Source organism: Hemiscyllium ocellatum, chromosome 3 (genome assembly GCF_020745735.1).
Source record: "Hemiscyllium ocellatum isolate sHemOce1 chromosome 3, sHemOce1.pat.X.cur, whole genome shotgun sequence".
Lineage (NCBI taxonomy): Eukaryota > Metazoa > Chordata > Chondrichthyes > Orectolobiformes > Hemiscylliidae > Hemiscyllium > Hemiscyllium ocellatum.
In genome coordinates this window covers 135090839-135113078 of record NC_083403.1, presented here as the reverse complement: position 1 = coordinate 135113078, position 22240 = coordinate 135090839, and the positions used below count along the sequence as shown (strand labels likewise).

Here is a 22240-nt window from a genome sequence, read left to right as displayed (position 1 = left end):
AAATATTTTTGAAGTTTCAAGGCACTAAAGCAGAAACTCAAGTAATGTATCCCATTTGAGTTAAAAAAAAAACTCGGACTCAATTTTCAATTATTACTAAAATGAAGAGAAATGGATTCCATGAATTATTGTTGGAACTGACAGCTAAGAGTATTTAAACTACTTTCAGGAATATAGAGTTGGTATATTTCAGAAGGGCTTGAGATAGGTGCAAAGAGTTGACAAGGGATAATATCAGAACTGAAAAGTTATACCCAGTACAGCACTCCACCACCTTCTCAATGGCAGTTGGGGAATGGGTAACAAATGCAGGGTTGGGCAGCAACACTAACATTCGATGCAGTTTTTTTTGAGGGAACAAAAAGAAAGTGGCTAAAGAGTGATCAAAAAGCTCCTTAAAATAATATATATTAAGTGCGCACATGCACACACAGTTTCTACTTGTGAGAAAAGCAAAACTAAGGCCATCAACATACAAAAGCCACCACAAACCCAAATGCTGAATTCATAACATCTTTACCAAGAGAGGGGTGAAAATAGCATAGAAATGTAGGAGCAGACCATTCGTTCCATTGAGTCCACATCAATTCACCAAAGAACATCCCACCCAGGCCTACCCTATCCCTGCATATCCCATGACTAATCCACTTAACCTATACATTCCTGCACAACGCGAGACAATTTAGCACGGCCAATCACCTAAACTGCACATCTGTGGACTGGAGGAGGAAACCGGAGCACCCAGAGGAAACCCACACAGACACAGGGAGAATGTGCGAAATCCACATAGACAAGTCACCTGAGGGTAGAATTGAAGCTGGGTCCCTGGCACTGAGGCAGCAGTGCTAACCACTAAGCCAAGATATGGAAAATACTAAAACAGGGGATAGTTGTATAGTGGTAATTATAGTGTAAATATACTTAAAAGGAGATTAGATAAGCATGGAGGAGATGGGAATAGAGTGATGGTGCTAAATGTCAGATGGGGAGGAGTCTCAAGTACAACATAAATACCAGCATCGGCGGAATGGTCTGTTTGTGTGCTACATATTGCATTTAATTCTATGCCACATGAAATGTTTTGCCACAGGGAGTGTTTGAGACACTTAAGATAGACAAGGACTAAAAGGAGCTGAAAATGTGTTGCTGGAAAAGCGCAGCAGGTCAGGCAGCATCCAAAGAGCAGGAGAATCGACATTTTGGGCATGAGCCCTCCTTCAGGAATGAGGAATGTGCACCAAGCAGGCTAAGATAAAAGGTAGGGAGGAGGGACTTGGGGGAGGGGCGTTGGAAATGCAATAGGTAGAAGGAGGTTAAGGTGAGGCCAGAGTGGGAGTGGGAGTGGGGGTGGGGGTGGGGGAGGACAGGTCAGGAAGAAGATTGCAGGTTAGGAAGGTGGTGCTGAGATCGAGGGTTGGGACTGAGACAAGGTGGGGGAGAGGAAATGAGGAAACTGGAGAAATCTGAGTTCATCCCTTGTGAGTTCGTGTTGCTATGGTCTGTCGATGGAGGAGTCCAAGGACCTGCATGTCCTTGGTGGAGCGGGAGGGGGAGTTGAAGTGTTCAGCCACGGGGTGGTTGGGTTGGTTGGTCCGTCCGGGTGTCCCAGAGGTGTTCTCTGAAACGTTCTGCAAGTAGGCGGCCTGTCTCCCCAATATAGAGGAGGCCACATCGGGTGCAGCGGATGCAGTGGATGATGTGTATGGAGGTGCAGGTGAATTTGTGCTGGATATGGAAGGATCCCTCGGGGCCTTGGAGGGAAGTGAGGGGGGAGGTGTGGGCGCAAGTTTTGCATTTCTTGCGGTTGCAGGGGAAGGTGCCGGGAGTGGAGGTTGGGTTGGTGGGGGGTGTGGACGTGACGAGGGAGTCACGGAGGGAGTGGTCGGAATGCTGATAGTGGAGGGGAGGGAAATATATCCCTGGTGGTGGGGTCCGTTTGGAGGTGGCGGAAATGACGACGGATGATATGATGTAAGTGGAGGTTGGTGGTGTGATAGGTGAGGACCAGTGGGGTTCTGTCCTGGTGGCGATTGGAGGGGCGGGGCTCAAGGGCGGAGGAGCGGGAAGTGGAGGAGATGCGGTGGAGAGCATCGTCGACCACATCTGGGGAAAACTGCAGTGTTTGAAGAAGGAGGCCATCTGGGTTGTTCGGTATTGGAACTGGTCCTCCTGGGAGCAGATGCGGAGGAGACGAAGGAATTGGGAATATGGGATAGTGTTTTTACAGAGGGCAGGGTGGGAGGAGGTGTAGTCTAGGTAGCTGTGGGAGTTGGTCAGATTAAAGTAAATGTCCGTGTTGATTCGGTCGTCCGAGATAGAAATGGAGAGGTCTAGGAAGGGGAGGGAGGAGTCTGAGACAGTCCAGGTGAATTTGAGGTCGGGATGGAAGGTGTTAGTAAAGTGGATGAACTGTTCGACCTCCTCGTGGGAGCACGTGACAGCGCCGATACAGTCATCGATGTAACAGAGAAAAAGGTGCCAGTGTAGCTGCGGAAGATGGACTGTTCCACATATCCTACGAAGAGGCAGGCATAGCTGGAGCCCATGCGGGTGCCCATGGCTACTCCTTTGGTTTGGAGGAAGTGGGAGGATTGGAAAGAGAAGTTGTTCAGAGGGAGGACCAGTTCAGTCAGTCGAAGGAGGGTGTCGGGGAAGGGTACTGGTTGGGTCGGCGGGAAAGGAAGAAGCAGAGGGCTTTGAGGCCTTCGTGATGGGAGATGGGGGTGTATAGGGATTGGATGCCCATGGTGAAGATAAGGCGTTGGGGGCCGGGGAAGCGAAATTATGGAGGTGGTGGTGTCCCGGATGTAGGTGGGGAGTTCTACGTTCGGGACACCACCCACGCCTTCCACCTTCTCCATGATTTTCACTTCCCCAGTCCCCAATGCCTTATCTTCACCATGGACATCCAGTCCCTGTACACCTCCATCCCCCATCACGAAGGACTCAAAGCCCTCTGCACCAACCAGTACCCTTCCACTGACACCCCCCTTCGACTGACTGAACTGGTCCTCACTCTGAACACCTTCTCTTTCCAATCCTCCGACTTCCTCCATACCAAAGGAGTGGCCATGGGCACCAGCTATGTCTGCCTCTTCATAGGATATGTGAAACAGTCCATCTTAACCTCCTTCCACCTATTGCATTTCCAACACCCCTTCCCCCAAGTCCCTCCTCCTTATCTTTTATCTTAGCCTGCTTGGCACACTTCCCTCATTCCCGAAGGAGGGCTTATGCCCGAAATGTTGATTCTCCTGCTCCTTGGATGCTGCCTGACCTGCTGCACTTTTCCAGCAACACATTTTCAGCTCTGATCTCCAGCAGCTGCAGTCCCCAATTTCTCCTAAAGAACTATAAGGAAGATAGGAGAGCAAAAGAAAAGTTCCACAAACATAATAAAAAGATTAATTGCTCTAGTTTTTGCTTACATTTTCATTACTGTACTTTGGAATCCATTTCACAACGTTTACAAATATTTCAGTGTATGTTAATAAGATGCACATTTAGACCTTTGGGTTTGGCATTCATTGTCTGTCATTGAATTGGCTTTTATAGCCAAATCCAAATATTAAACTTAAATTGCACATTCATGTCTAAAACATTTTTCACACTAAAGCATATTAAGAAATACAAGCTTGCCAGCTTTTTAATGAACCAGTTGAGTTACAAAGGCACAAGTTGTCTTTCCAAAAGCAACCTGATGTAAATCAGATCAGAATTCAAAAGCCTTTATCAACTTAGGGCGTTAAATAAACTGTACAAATCCATGGCGACATTATGAACAGACCTTCAGATTTAAAATCGAGAGATTACTCTGAAATGCATTTACCAAGTGTCGAGTTGACAAAGGCTTGGAACAAAAGCCTGCACAGCTTGACAAAATATCTGTCATCTTCTTGCCAACTGAGAAGTTTCAAAGTCTTCACGAGCATTTAGGGCTGCCTGAGCTTTCTTTCCTGTCGCTCACATCTAAATCGCTATTAAGGGGAGCACTTTTTTTTAAAATAAAAAACCTCCTATACGATCAGAGGACTTTTTCTTTAACAAACCAAGACGGTCTACTTCAAAATCCTGCAAACATCTAAGAGCCAGTGAAACCACATAATTTCGAAGCGCTCGCCGCATAACAAGGGGTTGGCAGGAAATAAGAAAGACATGTATGTTTACATTCTGAGCGCGCTGTGTAATTAATTAAAAAAAAAGTTAAGAGGGGGAGATTCGGGGCTGGGGAGCTGAGTTGAAGTTTGATTATGAGTTGTCATTCTGCAGCTGGCCGCTGACGGCGCCTGCCTTGTCCCTTCCCCCCGCAGAGAGAGACTCTTTACAGGAAAACACACAAAGACTTTCACCCCCCCCCCCCCCCCTCCTCCCGCAACAGGAGACAGAAAAACCCCTCCGGTGAACAGCTGCCAGACAGGCCGGCGCTTGGCACCCCAACTCCGGAGGCCCGAGCTGCCGCCACCCCCTCCCCCTCCTCCCCCCACCCCGCTCCCGTCCCGGCGGAGAAGCCCAAACAAAAGAGCGGTCCGCACCGGGTTCGGGGCCCAGCCTCACATCCCCGGGCTTTCCTAAACCACGGACCGGTCAAGGGGCCGCCTGACAAGGGGATCGGGATTGGCGAGCCGGGCCCTGGCTTACCCGCTTGCCGTCGTCGTGTTTGGCGGAGGAGCGGGACGAGCGGGTCCGTGACGAGATGCGGCCGCTGATCAGCTCCGAATCCAGCACCGAGTTCCGCCGAGTCCGCACCATTTTCCTCTGTCAGACCCTTAGTTCCCGGCCGATCCAGCTCTACGGATCGTTGGGCGCCATTTCTCCTCTTGTGTCACTCAACACAACGGCAGTCGGGGGATCCTCGGCTCGGGCTGGCGGAGGCTCGGCTCGCATCGGGGATCCTCGGCTCCGGGGCTGGCGGAGGCTCGGCTCGCATCGGGGATCCTCGGCTCGGGCTGGCGGAGGCTCGGCTCGCATCGGGGATCCTCGGCTCCGGTGGTTGGAGAGTCGGCCACGGTCGGAGATTCTCGGCTCGGGGCTGGGGAGGTTCGGTTCTGATCGGGGAACCCCGGCTCCGGAGGGCAGAGACTCGGCCGCGGTCGGATATCCTCGGGTCGGCCGCTGGGAGACCCAGCGAGGATCGAGAGTCCTCGGATTGGGCTCGGGTAGTCCCGGCTCGGGCTGACGGGAGCTTCGGTCAGGATCGGGAGTCCTCGGCTCGTGCTTCTCGTAGTGGGGGGGGTGAATCGGCTAGAATCGGACATTCCCGTCTCGGCCGTGGGATGCCCGTCTGAGACTCGGCTCGAATCGGGGATCCTCGGGCAGGGTCGGATATCCTCGATGTTTGCAACACGCAGGGGCTGAGTGTTGAGTGAGTGACAGGGAGAGGTGTTAATGTGGAATGTCAATTGAAAGCAGGATCATGAACCTTGGTCACCTGTCTCAAAGGCAGGGGCATTATCACTACATCACAAAGCCCCAACACCCCACGCTGTCTTAAATTGACATCTAATTTTGTTTCCACTCACCTGTTCCAGAGGGGTGTAGTAATATTAGATTACTTACAGTGTGGAAACAGGCCCTTCGGCCCAACAAGTCCACACCGAACCGCCGAAGCGCAACCCACCCATACCCCTTACCTTACACTACGGGCAATTTAGCATGGCCAATTCACCTGACCCGCACATCTTTGGACTGTGGGAGGAAACCGGAGCACCCGGAGGAAACCCACGCAGACACAGGGAGAATGTGCAAACTCCACACAGTCAGTCGCCTGAGTCGGGAATTGAACCCAGGTCCCTGGCGCTGTGAGGCAGCAGTGCTAACCACTGTGCCACCGTGCCGCCCCATATCTGAGTCATTTAAAACAAAACATGGGATTGGCATCACCCACTAGACAAAATTAGACATACCTGTTTTAAGACAGACAGACATCTGAGTTGACATCACTTATTTAGTCTTTTGCCAAATAAATAATTCCATTAAAAGGGCCAGTTGGCTGCACACCTCGCCTGTGATGCAACATAGGTTCAATTCCTGCACCAGCTCAGATGACCGTGACTCCCCTCACCCTGAGGCACAGTGACCCTCAGGTCAAACCACTGCCTCCAATGACAGAGCAGTCTGTGGCAACCTTACCTTATTTTTAATTCCAGTAATTCATCTTCAAGCTCAACAATAAGTTGCATTGATGTAGTGGTTTAAGATAGGAAGTCCCACAGTGTTAGGGTTTGTTTTGTATAAGAGGGTAGCTTAATAGTTAGGAGACAGTAGTTCGATTTTGTGTTTATTTTCTTTTTATTATACTGATATTTGTTATTAATTGTATTTTTCAATAATTTTATATGTTTGTAAAATTAAAAAAAATTGCTAATAAATATATTTATTTAAAAAAAGGAAGATTCTTGGTATAACAGTGTGCGGTGGGCACTTTCTCCCTTTGTCTGCGTGGGTTTCCTCTGGGTGCTGCAGTTTCCTCCCACAGTCCAAAGATGTGGAGGTTATGTGGATCGGTGATGCTAAATTGCCCATTATGTCCAAAGATGTGCAGGCTCAGTGGATTAGCCATGGGAAATGCAAGGTTACAAAGATTGGGTAGGGGGCCCTGTGACTGAGTGGGATGTTTTTCAGAGGGGAGGTGTGGATTTGGTGGGCTGAAACGCCTGCTTCTACACTGTAGGGATTCCATGCTTCTATGAACACAATTATCAGACAAACCAAATAAATAAATGTAAAATCACCATAGTTCCAAAAGACCAGAGGGCTGCTCTGTCATTAGAGAGAGATGATTGGTGGTGATTTAACCTGAGGGACACAACACCTTTGGCACAGGTAGTATTTTTCATGGTAACCTGAGCAGGAATTAAATCCACTCTGTTAGTATCACTCTGCATCGCAAACCACTCATCCAGCCAAGTGAGGTAACCGATCAAACAAACCAACTGCAATATGAAGAGTATAAAACAAAGAACTGCAGATGCTGGCGATCTGAAAAAAAAAGAAATTGCTGCAGAAACTCAGCAGGTCTGGGACCTAAAACGTCAATTTTCCTGCTCCTTGAATGCTGCCTGACCTGCTGTGCTTTTCCAGCAATGCACTCTCAACTCTGATCTCCAGTGTCTGCAGACCTCACTGTCTCCTATCCTGTTTCTGAATGACTTCCAAGACCCAACAATCTAACTTAAGATTCCACTTTCCAGAGGTACTGTCGTGCACACCCCCCCCCCGCCAAAAAAAACACAGTGAATGTGAGCTTGGCATCTTTGTATTGTTGCTGCACATGATGTGCCTATGAGCATCTCGGGTAATATTCGCTTCTGAAGACAGTTTACAAGGAAAACATCAATAGTCAAGTGTTTCAGTGGATTAAAACAGCCCACAGGAATATAGTGCAAAGTGCTGTATTTGTTTCAAATTTAGTGTATAATGAAGCTTAACACCCATGCAACCAAGTGGCTTCACGGTTTTTAATGTACAGCTGGGAGTAGCAGATTGGAGGCTTTCTCAATAGATGGCTGGAGATATCCATTTTCCTCCTCATCACCAACACTTTCCCCTAGCTCACTTGCGTTCTTTGCAGTCTCTTCCTCAAAGTGGGTGAGAATCTGTATACCCCATCCCCATACCCCACCCGTCTGTGCACACTGTGCTGGTTGTACACATTTTTCTACTGCAAAGGATAAAAATAACACAAGACTTTAGCATGCACCAGGCTTGCATTCATATACACAGACAAGGATGTGAATCCTTAGATTGTTCATATGCAATGCTTATGAGAAGCGTGTGGAATAGGGGATATTATGAGTTAACAGGCTCAGAATGAAAGATCCTTCAGTATAATCAAAGAATTTGAGTAGATGCAAATCAATAAAGTTTTACATGATGCCTGTGACTGATATTCCTGTGAAAGGTTCATCCTGAAGTCACTTTTTGTTCTATGTAAGCCTTTGGTGAGAAACAATCAAATGTGTAGGTTCTCCTAGCTGTGATACGTTAGAGAACTGGCATGAGCTTTATGTCAGTCCTTATTATAAGTGTGAACCCTGGCAGATTTGTACGAGGCAGTAGTACAGTGGTGCAGATAGTGCAACTTTGAAAAGTGCAATAAAGACATTAATTGTACGTGAGTCATCCTAAGGAGAGGCCTGGCATCCAGTTTTGCGTATGTCAGTCTGTGCAGTGGTAAACTTACAATACAAACATGCACTTATAGCATCATGGAGCATAAGTAGACAGTGATGAATCCTTTGACAGTGTGTAGTTTTGAGGGATTGGATCCATTCTCTGCACTGGTTCCTATGAGCAATAACATGCACAGCCATCTTGAAGACATAGAAGCTGAAGGAGGCCTCCATTTCTGCATCACCATTCTAAGTCCACCTTCCTGTCTTTTCCCTCAACCCTCAATTCATTTACTGATTAAAAGACTGTCTACCTTAGCCTTGAATATACTTAATGGCCCAGCCTTCTTTGGTAAGTATCCAGCAATTCACTACCGTCTGAGAAAATAAATTCCTCCTCATCCTTAAATGGATGACCCCTCTTCTGAGACTATACCCTCCGGTTCTAGACATTTCCACGAGAGGAAGCAAACTTTCCTCATTTACCTGTCAAGTTTCCTAATAATCCTATATATTTCAATAAAGTGACCTCTCATTCTTCAGACTCCAGTGAGTAAAGGTCCAACCTACTCAACCTCTCCTCATAAGAAAATCCCTTCATACCTGGGATCAACCTAGTGAATCTTCTCTGGACTGGCTCCAAATGTAGTAAATTGTTCCTTGTGCAAGGGGATCAAAGTTTTACACAGTATTTTAGTTGTGGTCCAACTAATGCTTTGTATAATGTGATCAAGCACTCTCTATTTTTAAACTCCATTGCCCTTGAAATGGAGGCTAAAAGTTGCTTTCCCTATTGCCTGCTGAACTTGGCCGCTGGCTTTTTGTGATTCTTGCACAAGGATCTGCAAATCTCTCTATACCGTTGCTTTCTACAATCTTTCTCCATTTAAATCATATTCATCTCCTCTGTTCTTCCTTCCAAACATTATATTCGTTCTGTCAATTTTCTTGCCCATTCACTTAACCTGATTATATTCCTCTTTAGACATTGTGTAACCTGCAAACTTGGTAATAGTCCACTCTCTTCCATTGTCCAAGTTATTAAAATGTCATTACTGGTAATCTCACATTCCCTCTAGTGTAGATGCTCTGCAGGAGCACCTGTCAGGAGGCAATGCTAGTGCATACCTCCAACATTTCTAGCAGTGACTGAATGTGATGAATCACTGTCCTTGAAAAGAAAAAGCTTCAAAGGAGTTTTGAAAATCATGAGGGACATGGACTGAGTGCCTGAAAAGAAACTGTTCCCACTACCTAATGAATTGAGAATCAGAGGGCACAGTTTTAAAGTACATTGCAAAAGAAGCAAATTCCTGAAGTATTAACTGATTATTTAAATGGAAATAATGTGCAGGGTTATAGGGGAAAGGCAGGAGATTGGCACTAAGTCAAAATGTGCAGAGAGCCCAGTGCATCATGATGGACCAAATGACCATCATCTGAACCATGCTAATTCTATGATTCTGTAATGTTACCGGGTTGTAGAGAGTGAAGTATTGCCTGGTTGCCTTTTAAATATGGTGCTGGAAAATCCCAACGGTGGTTGGGAGACTGGGAGGGAGTGGAGACTGAACTTCTTGCCTGCTTGCCCTTAACATTGAGCATTTTACCCACATACGAATGTCTAATAGGCTTTGGTCTTCCAAATTGTTAACTGCAGCATGTTGAGGCTCATCCAGGAAACTGAGGCAGTGGACAGAACAGATCACAGTCATTCAGGTCCTTGAGCTCTTTTCGTTCGCCATTCAAAGAGATCCTGGCTGATCTGTATCATAACTTCACCATCTGCATTGGCTCCATATTCTTCTGAATCTAGGAAAATAAGCTGTCAATCTCAGATTTCAATTTATGAAAAAATTCTAGCATCTGCTGCTTTTTGTGCTTCTACTACCTTTTGCACAAAGAACCTTACCTAGAATCTAAGAGTCATACAACACAGAAACAGGCCCTTCACTCTAATCAGTTCATGCTGACCATAAACGCAAACTAAATTATTATAAACTAAACCTGTCTTATCTTCTAAAAGGCCTTTTATGATTTTTTGCTCATGTTATCTTTCACAACTTTCTCACCAGCAAAGTAGTCTTCTCCCTATCTATTTAATATTTTTTTCAATATCTATAAGCTTTTCAAGTAATCCACTAACACTGAATGAATACACAATCTAGTTCTTCTAATCTCGCCTCATAAAAAACCTGTGGGCCCTAGTAACATTGTGATGAACCTGCACTGGATTCCCTTCAACACCAATGTATACTTTCAAGGTGTGGTCCTCAGAATTTGGACAATACTGTAACAATTTGTCAAGGTTTGTTTAACTCCACCCTCCAAAGTCCCAACCTCAACTGCTTAGAAGGACAAGGCCAGAAAGTGAATGGGAATACTGCCTTCTTCAAAAAAGAAAGGCTTACAATTATGAAACATATAATCTTACACTGCTTGCAAAGCATTTGCAAAGTTTAGGCACTGTTTGTAAGAAGTGGAGTAGTCAATTCAGACACAGCAAACTCTCTCAAATAACAATTTGATGATGATCAGTAATCTTGATTGAGGGATTAATACCACCCAGTATACCGCAGTTTGACTATCAAGTTCTTCTTCAAAGTATTTCTTTAATATAGAACAAATGGACTTGTAGTTGAAATTCTCATCCTAAAAAAAACAGATGGTCCCTCCAACTGTACAGCACTCCTTATATATTGTACCAGAGTCTCAGTCTTTTAGATTAGGTTACTTACAGTGTGGAAACAGGCCCTTTGGCCCAACAAGTCCACACCGACACGCAACCCACCCAGACCCATTCCCCTACATTTACCCCCTTCACGTCACACTACGGGCAATTTAGCATGGCCAATTCACCTAACCTGCACATTTTTGGACTATGGGAGGAAACCGGAGCACCCGGAGGAAACCCATGCAGGCACAGGGAGAATGTGCAAACTTCATACAGTTAGGCTTCTGAGGTGGGAATTGGACCCGGGTCTCTTGTGCTGTGAGGCAGCAGTGCTAAGCACTGTGCTACCTTGTCCCCCACAAGTCTTGCTAGGAGACAAGCTAGAAAAAGTTGCAAGTTTATGAATGGGACAAGGGAGATCTTCAAAGAAGCTTATATAATTGGACAAGGAGAATGAAGGAATGCAGCACTGACACCTGAACAGATACTCATAATCTGAATGACAAAATGTCTGTCAACCTCTTGTCATGTATATTGTTGGAGGTGAGGATGAAGAGGCCAAAGGAGTGGAACTTAAGAAGAAAGTTAGTGTTTGATAAAAAAAAGAACACCAATGAAGCTGCACTGCCATGCTTTTCTAAATCACCAGACTGTCAAAATTAAAACAGGATCATTAGCAAATAAGATATATGAACACAAATATAATTGAGTTGCTTGTTTCTTCAAGAATGCACCAGTGGGTCTTAGGAATCATAGTTTGGAAATCCAGATTTACAGGAACTGCTATGTGTCATACCACAGAACCACAGGTGCAAAAGGAGACCATTTGGCCCATCCTATCTGAACTAGCTCTTCAAATGAGCATAATTAGTCATTACTAATCTCCTGCTTTTTCCCTATACTCTTGTACATTAATTTTATCCAGATATTTATCCAGTACCCTTGTGGATGCCTCAGTAGAACCTGCCTCCACCACATTTCCAGGTCGTGCATTCCATACTCTAACTACTCACTGTCTAAAACAGTTTTTCTCACTATGCATTTGCTTTTCTGTAAATCAGTTCAAATTTGTGCCACCTTGTTCATAATTCCTTTTACAAGCAGGAATAGTTTCTCCTCATCTACTCTGTGTAGTCCCTCCTAATGATTTTGAAAACTTTTATGAGGTCTCCTCTTAGACTTCTATTCTCTGAGGAAAACAATCCCAACTTCTTCAATCTATCTATCTATCCTCTTAACTGGCACCATTCTTCTTAATTACTTCTGCACACTCTCCAATGTTCTCCATGTTTTTCTACAACCTCTACTATCGGGGAGAAGGTACTGAAGCCTGAACACACGCGCCAGCCAGTTTCGTAACAGTTTCTACCCTACTGTTGTCAGAATACTGAATGGACTCACAAACTCTTAACATTCGCCTGTACCTCTGTTTTTGCCTTTGCCACTGTTTACCTATTATTTATTATCTATGCTAGTTAACTCTGTGATCTGCCTGTATTGCTCGCAAGACAAAGCTTTTCACTGTGCCTCGGTGCACGTGACAATAAATTCAATTCAATGTGTCCACATCTTTCTGTAACATTTACCCAAACATGTACATAATACTCCAGTTGAGATCTAAAAAAGTATGTTATACAAATTCAACATTACCTCTGGCTCTTGATGTCTCTACCCTTATTTACTGAGCTGAAGACATAGCAATCGTATTAATTGCTCTCTCAATCTGCCGTGCCAAGTGATCTGCGCACATATATACTGACACCCCTATGTTCAAGCACACTGTTTAGAATTGTAGCCTATTTTATATTTTGTTTCAAATTATTCCTACTAAAATGTGTTCACCTCACATTTCTTTGAATCGATCCCCATCTGCCATATATCTCCCCACTCCATCAGCTTGTCTATGTCATTTTGGAGTTCTAAACTGTCTTCTTCACAGTTTATAATTCTTCCAAATTTTGTGTAATCTGCCAGCATTTACATTGTTCCCTGCATACTAGAATCCAGACAATTGATAAATACCAGGAAAAGTAGAAGTTCCTGTACTGACCCCTGAGGAACTGCAGATAAAACATCGTCCAGCCCAAAAAATGCCCACTGACCACTACTGTCTGTTTCTATCCCTCAGCTAATTTTGTATCTATTTGCTACTGTCCCTTTTATTCTCAGAGCTATAACTTTCCCAACGCATCTGTTGAGCAGAACTGTATGAAATGCTTTCTGGACGCCCATGTACATTTCATCAATACTGTTACCTCCATTTAGTCTTTCTGTCACCTCTTCAAAAAAGCACAGAAAGGTAGGTAAATGCAATTTCCCCTTTAGAAATCCATTTTGGCTCTTCTAATCAACTTTTTTCCACATGGCTGCTAATTCTAACCCAAATAATTTGTTGTAGGAGCTTCTCCACCAGTGAATATATCTGTCATAGAAGAGGATCTTAAGAATCTGGGCAATTCTACCAAACTTATGATTTTTTTAAATGTTCCACTTGGTCATTGGCAGAATGCAGAAGCCCAATTATGCTTGAGGGGGAAAAGTGACTCGATATCCCAAACGCTGACACAATGTTTTCCTAGCTAGAGCCAAGAATTATATCCTAACATTTTCAGGCAATAGTGTTCAGACCATCTGTTTGACTTGGTGTATCTCCACAATCCGCAGTGTGCCTGTATTATGTTCAATCATATTGTTTAATTAAGCATTTGCAGGCTTGGGCAAAATATCACGCCCACAGGAACAGATGCCAGAGATGACAGATGTACCACACTGAAGAATGCAGCATTAATAGCAAATTCTAAAACAATAGCAGCAGTATCGCTTAGATGTTGTATCTCAGTCATAACACGCATGTCTTTAGCTGAAATAATAACAAAAAATGCTGGAAATACTCAACAGTTTATGACCTGAAACACAGAGCTGAATTTCATAGGTGCCCCAGGACTAGGATTAGAAGAGGAACCGGAACAAAACTAAAAAATATCAAGTTGGGGCAGCTCCTTGACACATTTGAGTCTCTGAAAGATCTTGCCAATGGTTAGTTTCAGCCATTCACATGGCATCGTTGGAAGCTGGTTAAGCTAAATTAAGTGATAAATTAAGAGCAGAAGAGTTGACCTTGAAATCAAAAACACCACTAATTTGCTATTTAGGAGATTTTACAAACAAGTGGTATTACTTCAGTAAACGTTATTTGGCTATAAAGTAAATGTCCTGAGAATATGAAGGATGTTACATAAGTAGACAGACCTAGTGGTGTTATCATTGGATTATTCATCCAGTGACCCAGGTAACATTCTGGGGACCCAGATTTGAACTTGAATTCCATGGCAGATGTTGGAATTTGAACTCAATAAATATCTGGATCAAAGAGTCTAATAATGACCATGAATCCATTGTGGATTGTCAGGAAAAGCCCATCTGGTTCACTATTGTCCATTGGGAGAGGAAACTGCCATCCTTACCCGATCTGGTCTATACATGACCCCTGATGATATGGTTGACTCTTAACCGCCCTCTGGGTGTTTAAGAATGGGCAATAAATGCTGGCCTGGCTAGCAATGCCATCATCCCTGTGAATTAATTATTTAAAAAATTAAGTTATTTTCATGTGTGCCATGACTAATATAATCTGAGAACTGAAGCCAATCTAATTGTTAAATTCATAAAGTTGAAAGTAAACCAACAGGGTTGGTTTTCCAAACATACTTTCTGGACATGGATCCTCCCTTGTCTTAAGCCTGAAATTTTTCAATATACACTTAAGCCAAGAAATGTCTCTTTAAAATATGTCTTGTGAGTAAACTTAGTATTTGATAAACCATACCAGCCCAAGAGTCCATTGATCTCATGGTCAGAGACATTGGAGCCATGCTGAGTCAGAAGACCAATATTAGAATCTCTTACCTCGGTGCTGTCCAACAAGAATCAAATTGGAGGGACAATTGGAAGGAGTGAGAAAAGACAGAGAGGAGAAAGAGGGCGGATGATGGAGTACTGAGTGAAAGGAGGTAAGTAACAAAGTGAAGCAATATGTGGGGTGGTTCTGCTGTCCCTGATTTAATCTCGTTTTTTAACATTTAAAGCATCAGCACAATCTACGATTAACTTTCCTGTCACAGTGATAGTTATTTCTCATGTTCTAGCTACCCATAAAAAAGGAATATGTTGCCAAAAAACAAACGCACAGAGAATTCTGTTTTCTCTGTATTCAAAAGCTAAGTTATAGAAACCCCTCAGTCACAACAAAAACCTGAAAGCTTTGTTCCTTTCTAAACCCGAAGGAAAAACAATTCTCAGAAGTTGCATGACAATAAGGATTACCAGTGAATTTTCATGATGGAGATTTCCTTTTAAATCCTTCTGTAATTATGCAATTTAGGAGATATATCAAGGAGATAGCCCAGACTCTAACTTTTACTTTATTTAAAGGCAAGTCTAAGGTACTGTGTTCCAGATGTGATTTGATTGGTCACCACTAGGCTTTAGGCAAAACATTTTATTCTTACAGTTAAAATACGCACAAAAAGAAGAATTGGCATAATTTTAACTCTATTGAAATACTTTATAAATGAATACGTTATTTCATGAAATCATCAAATGTTCCAATATAGCAGTATCCCATAAATACACCCCTGGGAAAGGCAAATTCAGCAAAACAGATTTTCCTCATGTGCTATCTTGCTTCCAAACCAGGAGAAAGGAAAGATTGAAATAAACAGTTTTGCAGCAGAGAGAGAGAGAGAGAGCAGTACCTATCAGCTTCAATAGCTCCCTCCAAACCCCAACTGAAGGCAAAACTAAAACCCTGGGTCTGTAAGCCTGACTCCATACATCTAATTTTTAAAAAAATTCGGGAGTTCAAAGCTATTTGCCTACTGTTTCTGAAGCAGAGATTCTGCTACCATTGTGTGAACACCTCTCTGCATGGGAACCAGAACAGAACAAATCTCTCTTAAAGGCATATAATGATGATGAACATCTGCTAACGGAGAAGCTTATTTGGTCTCAACATCTATAAGGCAACAGCAAAGGGAGAAGAGCACCAATTTGAAAAAACACTGCTCAATGTATTTATAGGCCTCAAGGAGTACTCCTGGATCTTAATGAGGAGAGATGAATGATAAATCCTCCTCTCTTCATGCGATCATCCTCTTTCCTGTAAGAAACTATAAGGCTCTAGTGCAGGAGAGGAAATCTACCTGACAGTCTAACATGAAAAGCCTTATTGCCTTAAACAAGACCTCACTTACTGGACCATAGAAACTAAATGCAAGTTACACTGATGTGATGTATATATTTACAGAGACTGTGAGAAAGACCCAGATGTTAGGTTTTATGCTTTCAAGATACTGAGCTGTTTCGCCACAAAGTTCAAATGATTTTTAAAACTATTCAGTGACTGGACTAGCATTTATTGGGCATTTATTGCCCACACCTAATCGCCCTCAGAGGTTAATGCTGAATTGCCATATGAACTGCTGCCATCCATTTGCTGTAGGTGCACTCATAATGCTGTTAGGGTGGGAGTTCAAGGATTTTGACATAACGATGCTGAAGAAGTGATGATGTATTTACAAATCAGGATGGTAAGTGTTTGGGAGGGGAACTTGTAGATGGTGATGTTCCCACATATCCACTGGCCTTGTCCTTCTAGATTGAAGTGGTCATGAGTTTGGAAAATGTGTCTCAAGAGCTTTGGTGAATTTCTGCAGTGCACCTCGGAGATGATATACACTACTGTCACGCTGCATCGATGGTGGAGAATGTGAATGTTTGTGGATATGATACCAGTCAAATGGGCTGCTTTGTTCTGGATATGGTTGAGCTTTTGGAGTGTTGTCAGGGCTGCACTCATCCAGGAAATAAGGAAAATTCCATAATACTCCTGACTTGTGCCTTGTAGATGGTGGACAGGCTTTGGAGGCGTCAGGAGGTGAATTAATCACTGCAGACTTTCTAGCCTCTGAATTGTTCACGTAGCATCCATGGAGAAAAAACAGTGTTAGTGTTTTGAGTGATCCTTCTTTGGAATTTCAGAACTTCTACAGTTCTAACAAAGGGCCATTGGACTTGAAATGTTAACTCTGCTTCTCTGTGCAGGTGCTACCAGACCTGCTGAGTTTCTCCTGCAATTTCTGTTTTTCTTTCAGATCTTCAGCATCTGTACTTCTTTGTTTAATTTGTATAGCTCGTCCAGTTCAGTTTCTTGTCAGGGGTAATCCCCATGTTATTGGTATTGGGGGCTTTAGTGATGGTAATGCCATTAAATATCAAGTGTGAATGGTTTGAATTTCTTTAATTTGAGCTAGTCATTGCCTGGCACATGTATAGCACAAATGCTATTTGAAAGTTTTGGCCCAAACTTAGATGTTCCCTACCTTTGGAGATGGATTGCTTCAGTATGTGAAGGCTTATGATTGGTGCTGAACATTGTGCAATCAACAGGAAACATCCCTGCTACTGACCTTATGAGGGAGGGAAGGTCATTGATGAAGCAGAATATTGGTACAACATTGAACACTGCCCTAGAGACGTATCCTGGGGTTGACATTATTGACTTTCAACCATGTCCAAGCTCCTTTCTGCCAGGTATGACTCCAGCCAGCAGAAAGTTTCTCCTCAATTCCTCTGACTCTAGTTTTGCTAGGGCTCTGTGATGCCACACGTCATCAAACATAGGTTTGATGTCAAGGTTAGGTTAGAGTGGTGCTGGAAAAGCACAGCAGGTCAGTCGTAATCCGAGAAGCAGGAAAATCGACGTTTCGGGCAAAAGCCCTTCATCAGGAATGAAGGCAGGGAGCCTCCGGTGTGGAGAGACAAATGGCTTTTAAAAAAAGTTTGGGTCCAAATTGTGCTGGTTTGAATGTAGGCCGGAGTCCATGTGGGATCAGTTGGTTACGGAGGCAAGCACTGAGGAAGCAGATGTGGCTGTGTTAGAGAGTCTGTTTCTAGCACATGGTTGAAGAGCTTCAGGGCAGAGGAGGTGACCTGGGGGTTGCAGTGAGAAAGAGATGCACAGAGATTCTTGTGGAGAGCGGAGGAGAACTTCTTCAAGGTAGGCATCCTTGCAAGAGGATTCGAAGTAAGATTAAAATCAGCTAGGCAAAAGTGAGGACTGCAGATGCTGGAAATCAGAGTCTAGAGTTGAGTGGTGCTGGAAAAGCACAGCAGGTCAGGTAGCATCCAAGGTTAGTCACTTTTACTTCACCTCTGGACTAGACTTTTCTTTCTGTGTTTGAACCAAGATTGTAATGAGATCAGAAACAATGGCAGAAACCAAACTATGCTTAAGTGAGCAGGCATAGTGAATTGTGATTAAGCTTTTCTTCAGTATTAACCCTTTTAAATCCTTATACAATCACAAGTATGCCTCAGATTTAGTAAAACAATTGTCAGGGAAGTATATAGAAAGGACATAATCTTCCAATAAATTGTCTTCTTCCATGAAAAATTATTCATGCAATGACAATTCACTGATAATGCTTCCACTTTTGGAATAATAAAAATAATCATCCAAATATTCATCCATGCCTCTTTACATTTCCTTCAAGCATTTTCAGTTTTTATTTCAAATTTCAAGCGATTGCTTTTGCAACTCTTTTGTGATCTTGTCAAATTGAGCCTCGTAGAGCAAGTTAGGGCCAACATAAAGGCACATTTAAAAGGTGAAAATGTATTTGCACACTTTGTCATTATTCCCAATCACACAAGAGTTTCTAGGAAGTTGACATTTCAAATGCATTAACTAGAATTTGGTGGAAAAGAGAACATTAACCCTTAACAAAAAGATGCCAATCCCCTTCACCTTCTCCTGATACTTCTGTATTTCCTTTTCCTCAATGAGTTCTCTGCTCCAGCAAAAACTCCTCTTCCAGTTGACCTGCTTTTGCCTCTTGCAGAGACATACAACTCATCCATGGTTACTGAGATTTCCTCTTGTCTTTAGAGGACGGTAGAAGCCAATAGAGTTCTCAACACTATAACTTAATCTTTTGCTGAATAAATCACGAGCCTTGTACCTTAGTGAGGGTCTGAACTACAAACCCATGCCACATATAAGACTTTGAGTACCTGAATAGTTTTTGTCAGAAATATATTTGATTCAAAGTAAAACTATGCTATAATCTTCAGGAGTATTGTTTAAACCTGTTAAACATACTAATACACTTTGTGCAGAAAATTACTGTGATCACTGAAGCCTTATATTGTGAAGTGTCTTCGCAAACTGAGATAATGGAAATTGTTACATATTAAGGATTTGTAGCATTTAATATCAGTGAACATTGTTATCTTCAGTTGTAAAGAAATCTATGGTATCTGTTCATTTTGAAGCTGCTTTTGTAGTTTGCATTGTTACAGAATGTTCTAGTCATTTTGCTATGTTGTGATAATCCAGATGAATAAATTTGGGATTTCCTGCACATATGTATCTTGACTACTGATTGTATCGTACACTGTCCATGTTTATCCTTGCGGCTAAACACTGCAGTGAAACTTGTGGGGTGTCCATGAGAAGAATATGCTGCATTGGACCCTTCTCTTTTTTTAATTCATTCATTAGCTGAGGGCATCATTGGCTAGGTCAGCATTTATTGCCCACTTTTAATTGCCCAGAGGGCAGTTAAAAGTCAACCACATTACTAGGTCTGGAGTCACATGTAGGCCAGACCAGGTAAGGTTGGCAGTTTTTCTTCCCTAGAAGGGCATGAGTGAAGCAGTTGGGTTTTTCTCACCTCAACATTTGACAATGATTTCATTAGACTCTTAAATCCAAAGTTTTTTCGAACTGAATTCAAATTCCACCATCTGCCATGGCGGGATTTGAACCCAGACCCTCAGAACATTACCTGGCTCTCTGGATTAACAGTCCAGTGATAAAACCATCAGGCCGTTGCCTCTCTCAAGCAGGGAGAACTGCACACTTATCTGGGGCCACTTAATGTCCAATGATCTGCATATGGCCCTATTGTATACCAAAAGACAATTAGAAAACTGTGGTGAGAAACTCTTCTATCACCTTCCAGAATTCTTTCAACAGCCTGAGATCTATGTTAGTAGGATCCAGCAACCATTCCATTTCCATTTATTGTTTTCATTCTTTGTTACAGGTATCTCTGCTTTTAACTAGGAGGAGGGATGGTAAATAGTAGAGTGATTTGAATGAATTGAAATTTTCATTGGATTGTTCTTTGTTAAGAATATTGAGGTAGCGAATGGAGTTGAGGTACAAATTGGCTGTGATCTCATTGAATGATGGAACAGTGTTAAGCAATTTTATTACCTATTTTCACTTGCAGATATCAGATACATATCAATGAGCATCTCAGGAAGAATGATTAATAATGTCTTATTGTCCATATTGCATGAACAAATTAACATGACAAGGCTAAGAGCAAGAGGCACATTGACACTTTTTAAATATCATTTATGCTGTTACAGCATATGCTTATAAGTAAAACTTGGGTCTAAAAAGGAGGTGGAACAGTGGTTAGCACTGCTGCCTCACAGCGCCTGAGACCCGGGTTCAATTCCCGACTCAGGCGACAGACTGTGTGGAGTTTGCACGTTCTCCCCGTGTCTGCGTGGGTTTCCTCCGGGTGCTCCGGTTTCCTCCCACAGTCCAAAGATGTGCAGGTCAGGTGAATTGGCCATGCTAAATTGCCTGTAGTGTTAGATAAGGGGTAAATGTAGGGATATGGGTGGGTTGCGCTTCGGCGGGTCGGTGTGGACTTGTTAGGCCGAAGGGCCTGTTTCCACACTGTAAGTAATCTAATCTAATCTAAAACAGTGGCTCAGTGGTTCAGTGGTTAGCACTGCTGCCTCACAGTGCCAAAAACATAGGTCTGATTCCAGCCTTGGGCGACCGTCTGTGCGGAGTTTGCACATTCTCCCTGTGTCTGCGTGGGTTTCCTCCCACAATCCAAAGAGGTGCGGGTCAGGTGAATTGGCCATGCTGATTGCCCATAGTGTTAGGTGCATTAGTCAGGGGTACATATGGGGAATGAGTCTGGGTAGGTTACTGTTCAGAGTGTCGGTATGGACTTGTTGGGCCGAAGGACCTGTTTCCATACTGTAGGTAATTTATTCTAAATGAAAGAAGTATGCATCAAACATTTTTCTGAAACACATGTTCCTGGTTATCATAGATAAAAATAAAATAACAAGAAGAAGTCTTCGACATCTGCTATAGATCAAGCCAGCAAACCAGAGGGAAGCAAAAATAGGAAGTAAATTAAAGGATGGAAATAGTTAACCAATGTAAGCCCTTATATCGTGAAAGACAAAGCAATTACTGCATTTGTTAGCAGAGAGCACATCACTACAAACAAAAGAAAAGTAAAAGTCATGCAACTGTGGTAGAAGATTCTATTATTAGATATATGTTCAGGGAAACTGCAGACTTTGTTTTCAAATGACCAAATTGAACACTATTGTAGAGATGATAAACTGCAGCTTAAAGTAAATTGGTCTGTAACTAATGTTTGCATATAGCTAATTACTCATCCTCAGGATGTCCAAAAATGCTTCACAGCTTTACTTTTCTCAAATCTAGTCACTTTATATGTTTAAAAAGGCACTCGGCAAAGTTCTCCCAACTTCATTGAGATAAGTAACTTGTGTGTGTATTTTAGTGGTGGTTGACTGATACATGTCTTCTAGAACTGAATTCTAGAAAACTCCCCACTCTGCCGTGTGTCCGTGGGTTTCCTTCGGGTCCTCCGGTTTCTCTTCACATTCCAAAGATGTGCAGGTCTGGTGAATTGGCTACGCCAAATTGCCCAGAGTGTTCAGGGATGTATAGGTTAGCTGCATTAGTCAGGAGAAATGTAGAGTAGTGGGGTAGGGGGAATGGGTCTGCGTGAGATACTGTTCGGAGGGTTTGTGTGGACTTGTTGGACCAAAAGGCCTGTTTCAACGCTGTAGGCCTTCTATGACTTCTTCTCTGAGAAAGTGTGAGTAGATCTTTAACATCCACATGTGAATGAAGCAGACATGGCCTTGGTTTCATGTCTAAAAGATAATGTTCTGGAAATTCCATCTTTGTTACCCCAAACTTTTGTCATCACTGCTCTGGAATGTTAATACTTGCAAAATTCCAGGAACTACAACTCCAAAAATGCAGCCCTCTCAGGAGTAAGCCTAATTAGCAGGCCAGGTAATGATGTCAGATCTAGAAAAGGTGCTTGAATTCACAAGTTTAGACTGAAACTGCAAAAATAAGTACCAATTGCACTAAGCAAACTTAATAATTAACAAGTGAATGGATCACTTCTACTGCCTTTGAATGTAATGGAAACCAAACCCTGGGTCAGACAAATAGCTCTAACATCTATTATCGGTTGTAAAAACCAGTGTGGTGGTGTTTTCCAATCCACCCACTACTTCGTAAGTCAACTCTCAAAAATTTGAAATTATTTTGAGCAGACCAGTGCATCGTTCACATATGAAGACA

General features: G+C 43.0%; 1 protein-coding gene across 2 annotated transcripts in view; it reads right to left on the bottom strand.

Annotated features, from left to right (window-relative positions):
- atad2b (ATPase family AAA domain containing 2B) overlaps positions 1–4924 on the bottom strand; it is a 133737-nt gene extending 128813 nt beyond the window's left edge. For both annotated transcript variants that reach the window (XM_060853661.1, XM_060853667.1), the window contains exon 1: positions 4639–4924. In XM_060853661.1, the coding sequence (XP_060709644.1) occupies positions 4639–4749 (111 nt within the window). In that variant the 5' untranslated portion in view covers positions 4750–4924. The remainder of the gene's footprint in view (positions 1–4638) is intronic.
- Between the last annotated feature and the right edge of the window lie 17316 nt (positions 4925–22240).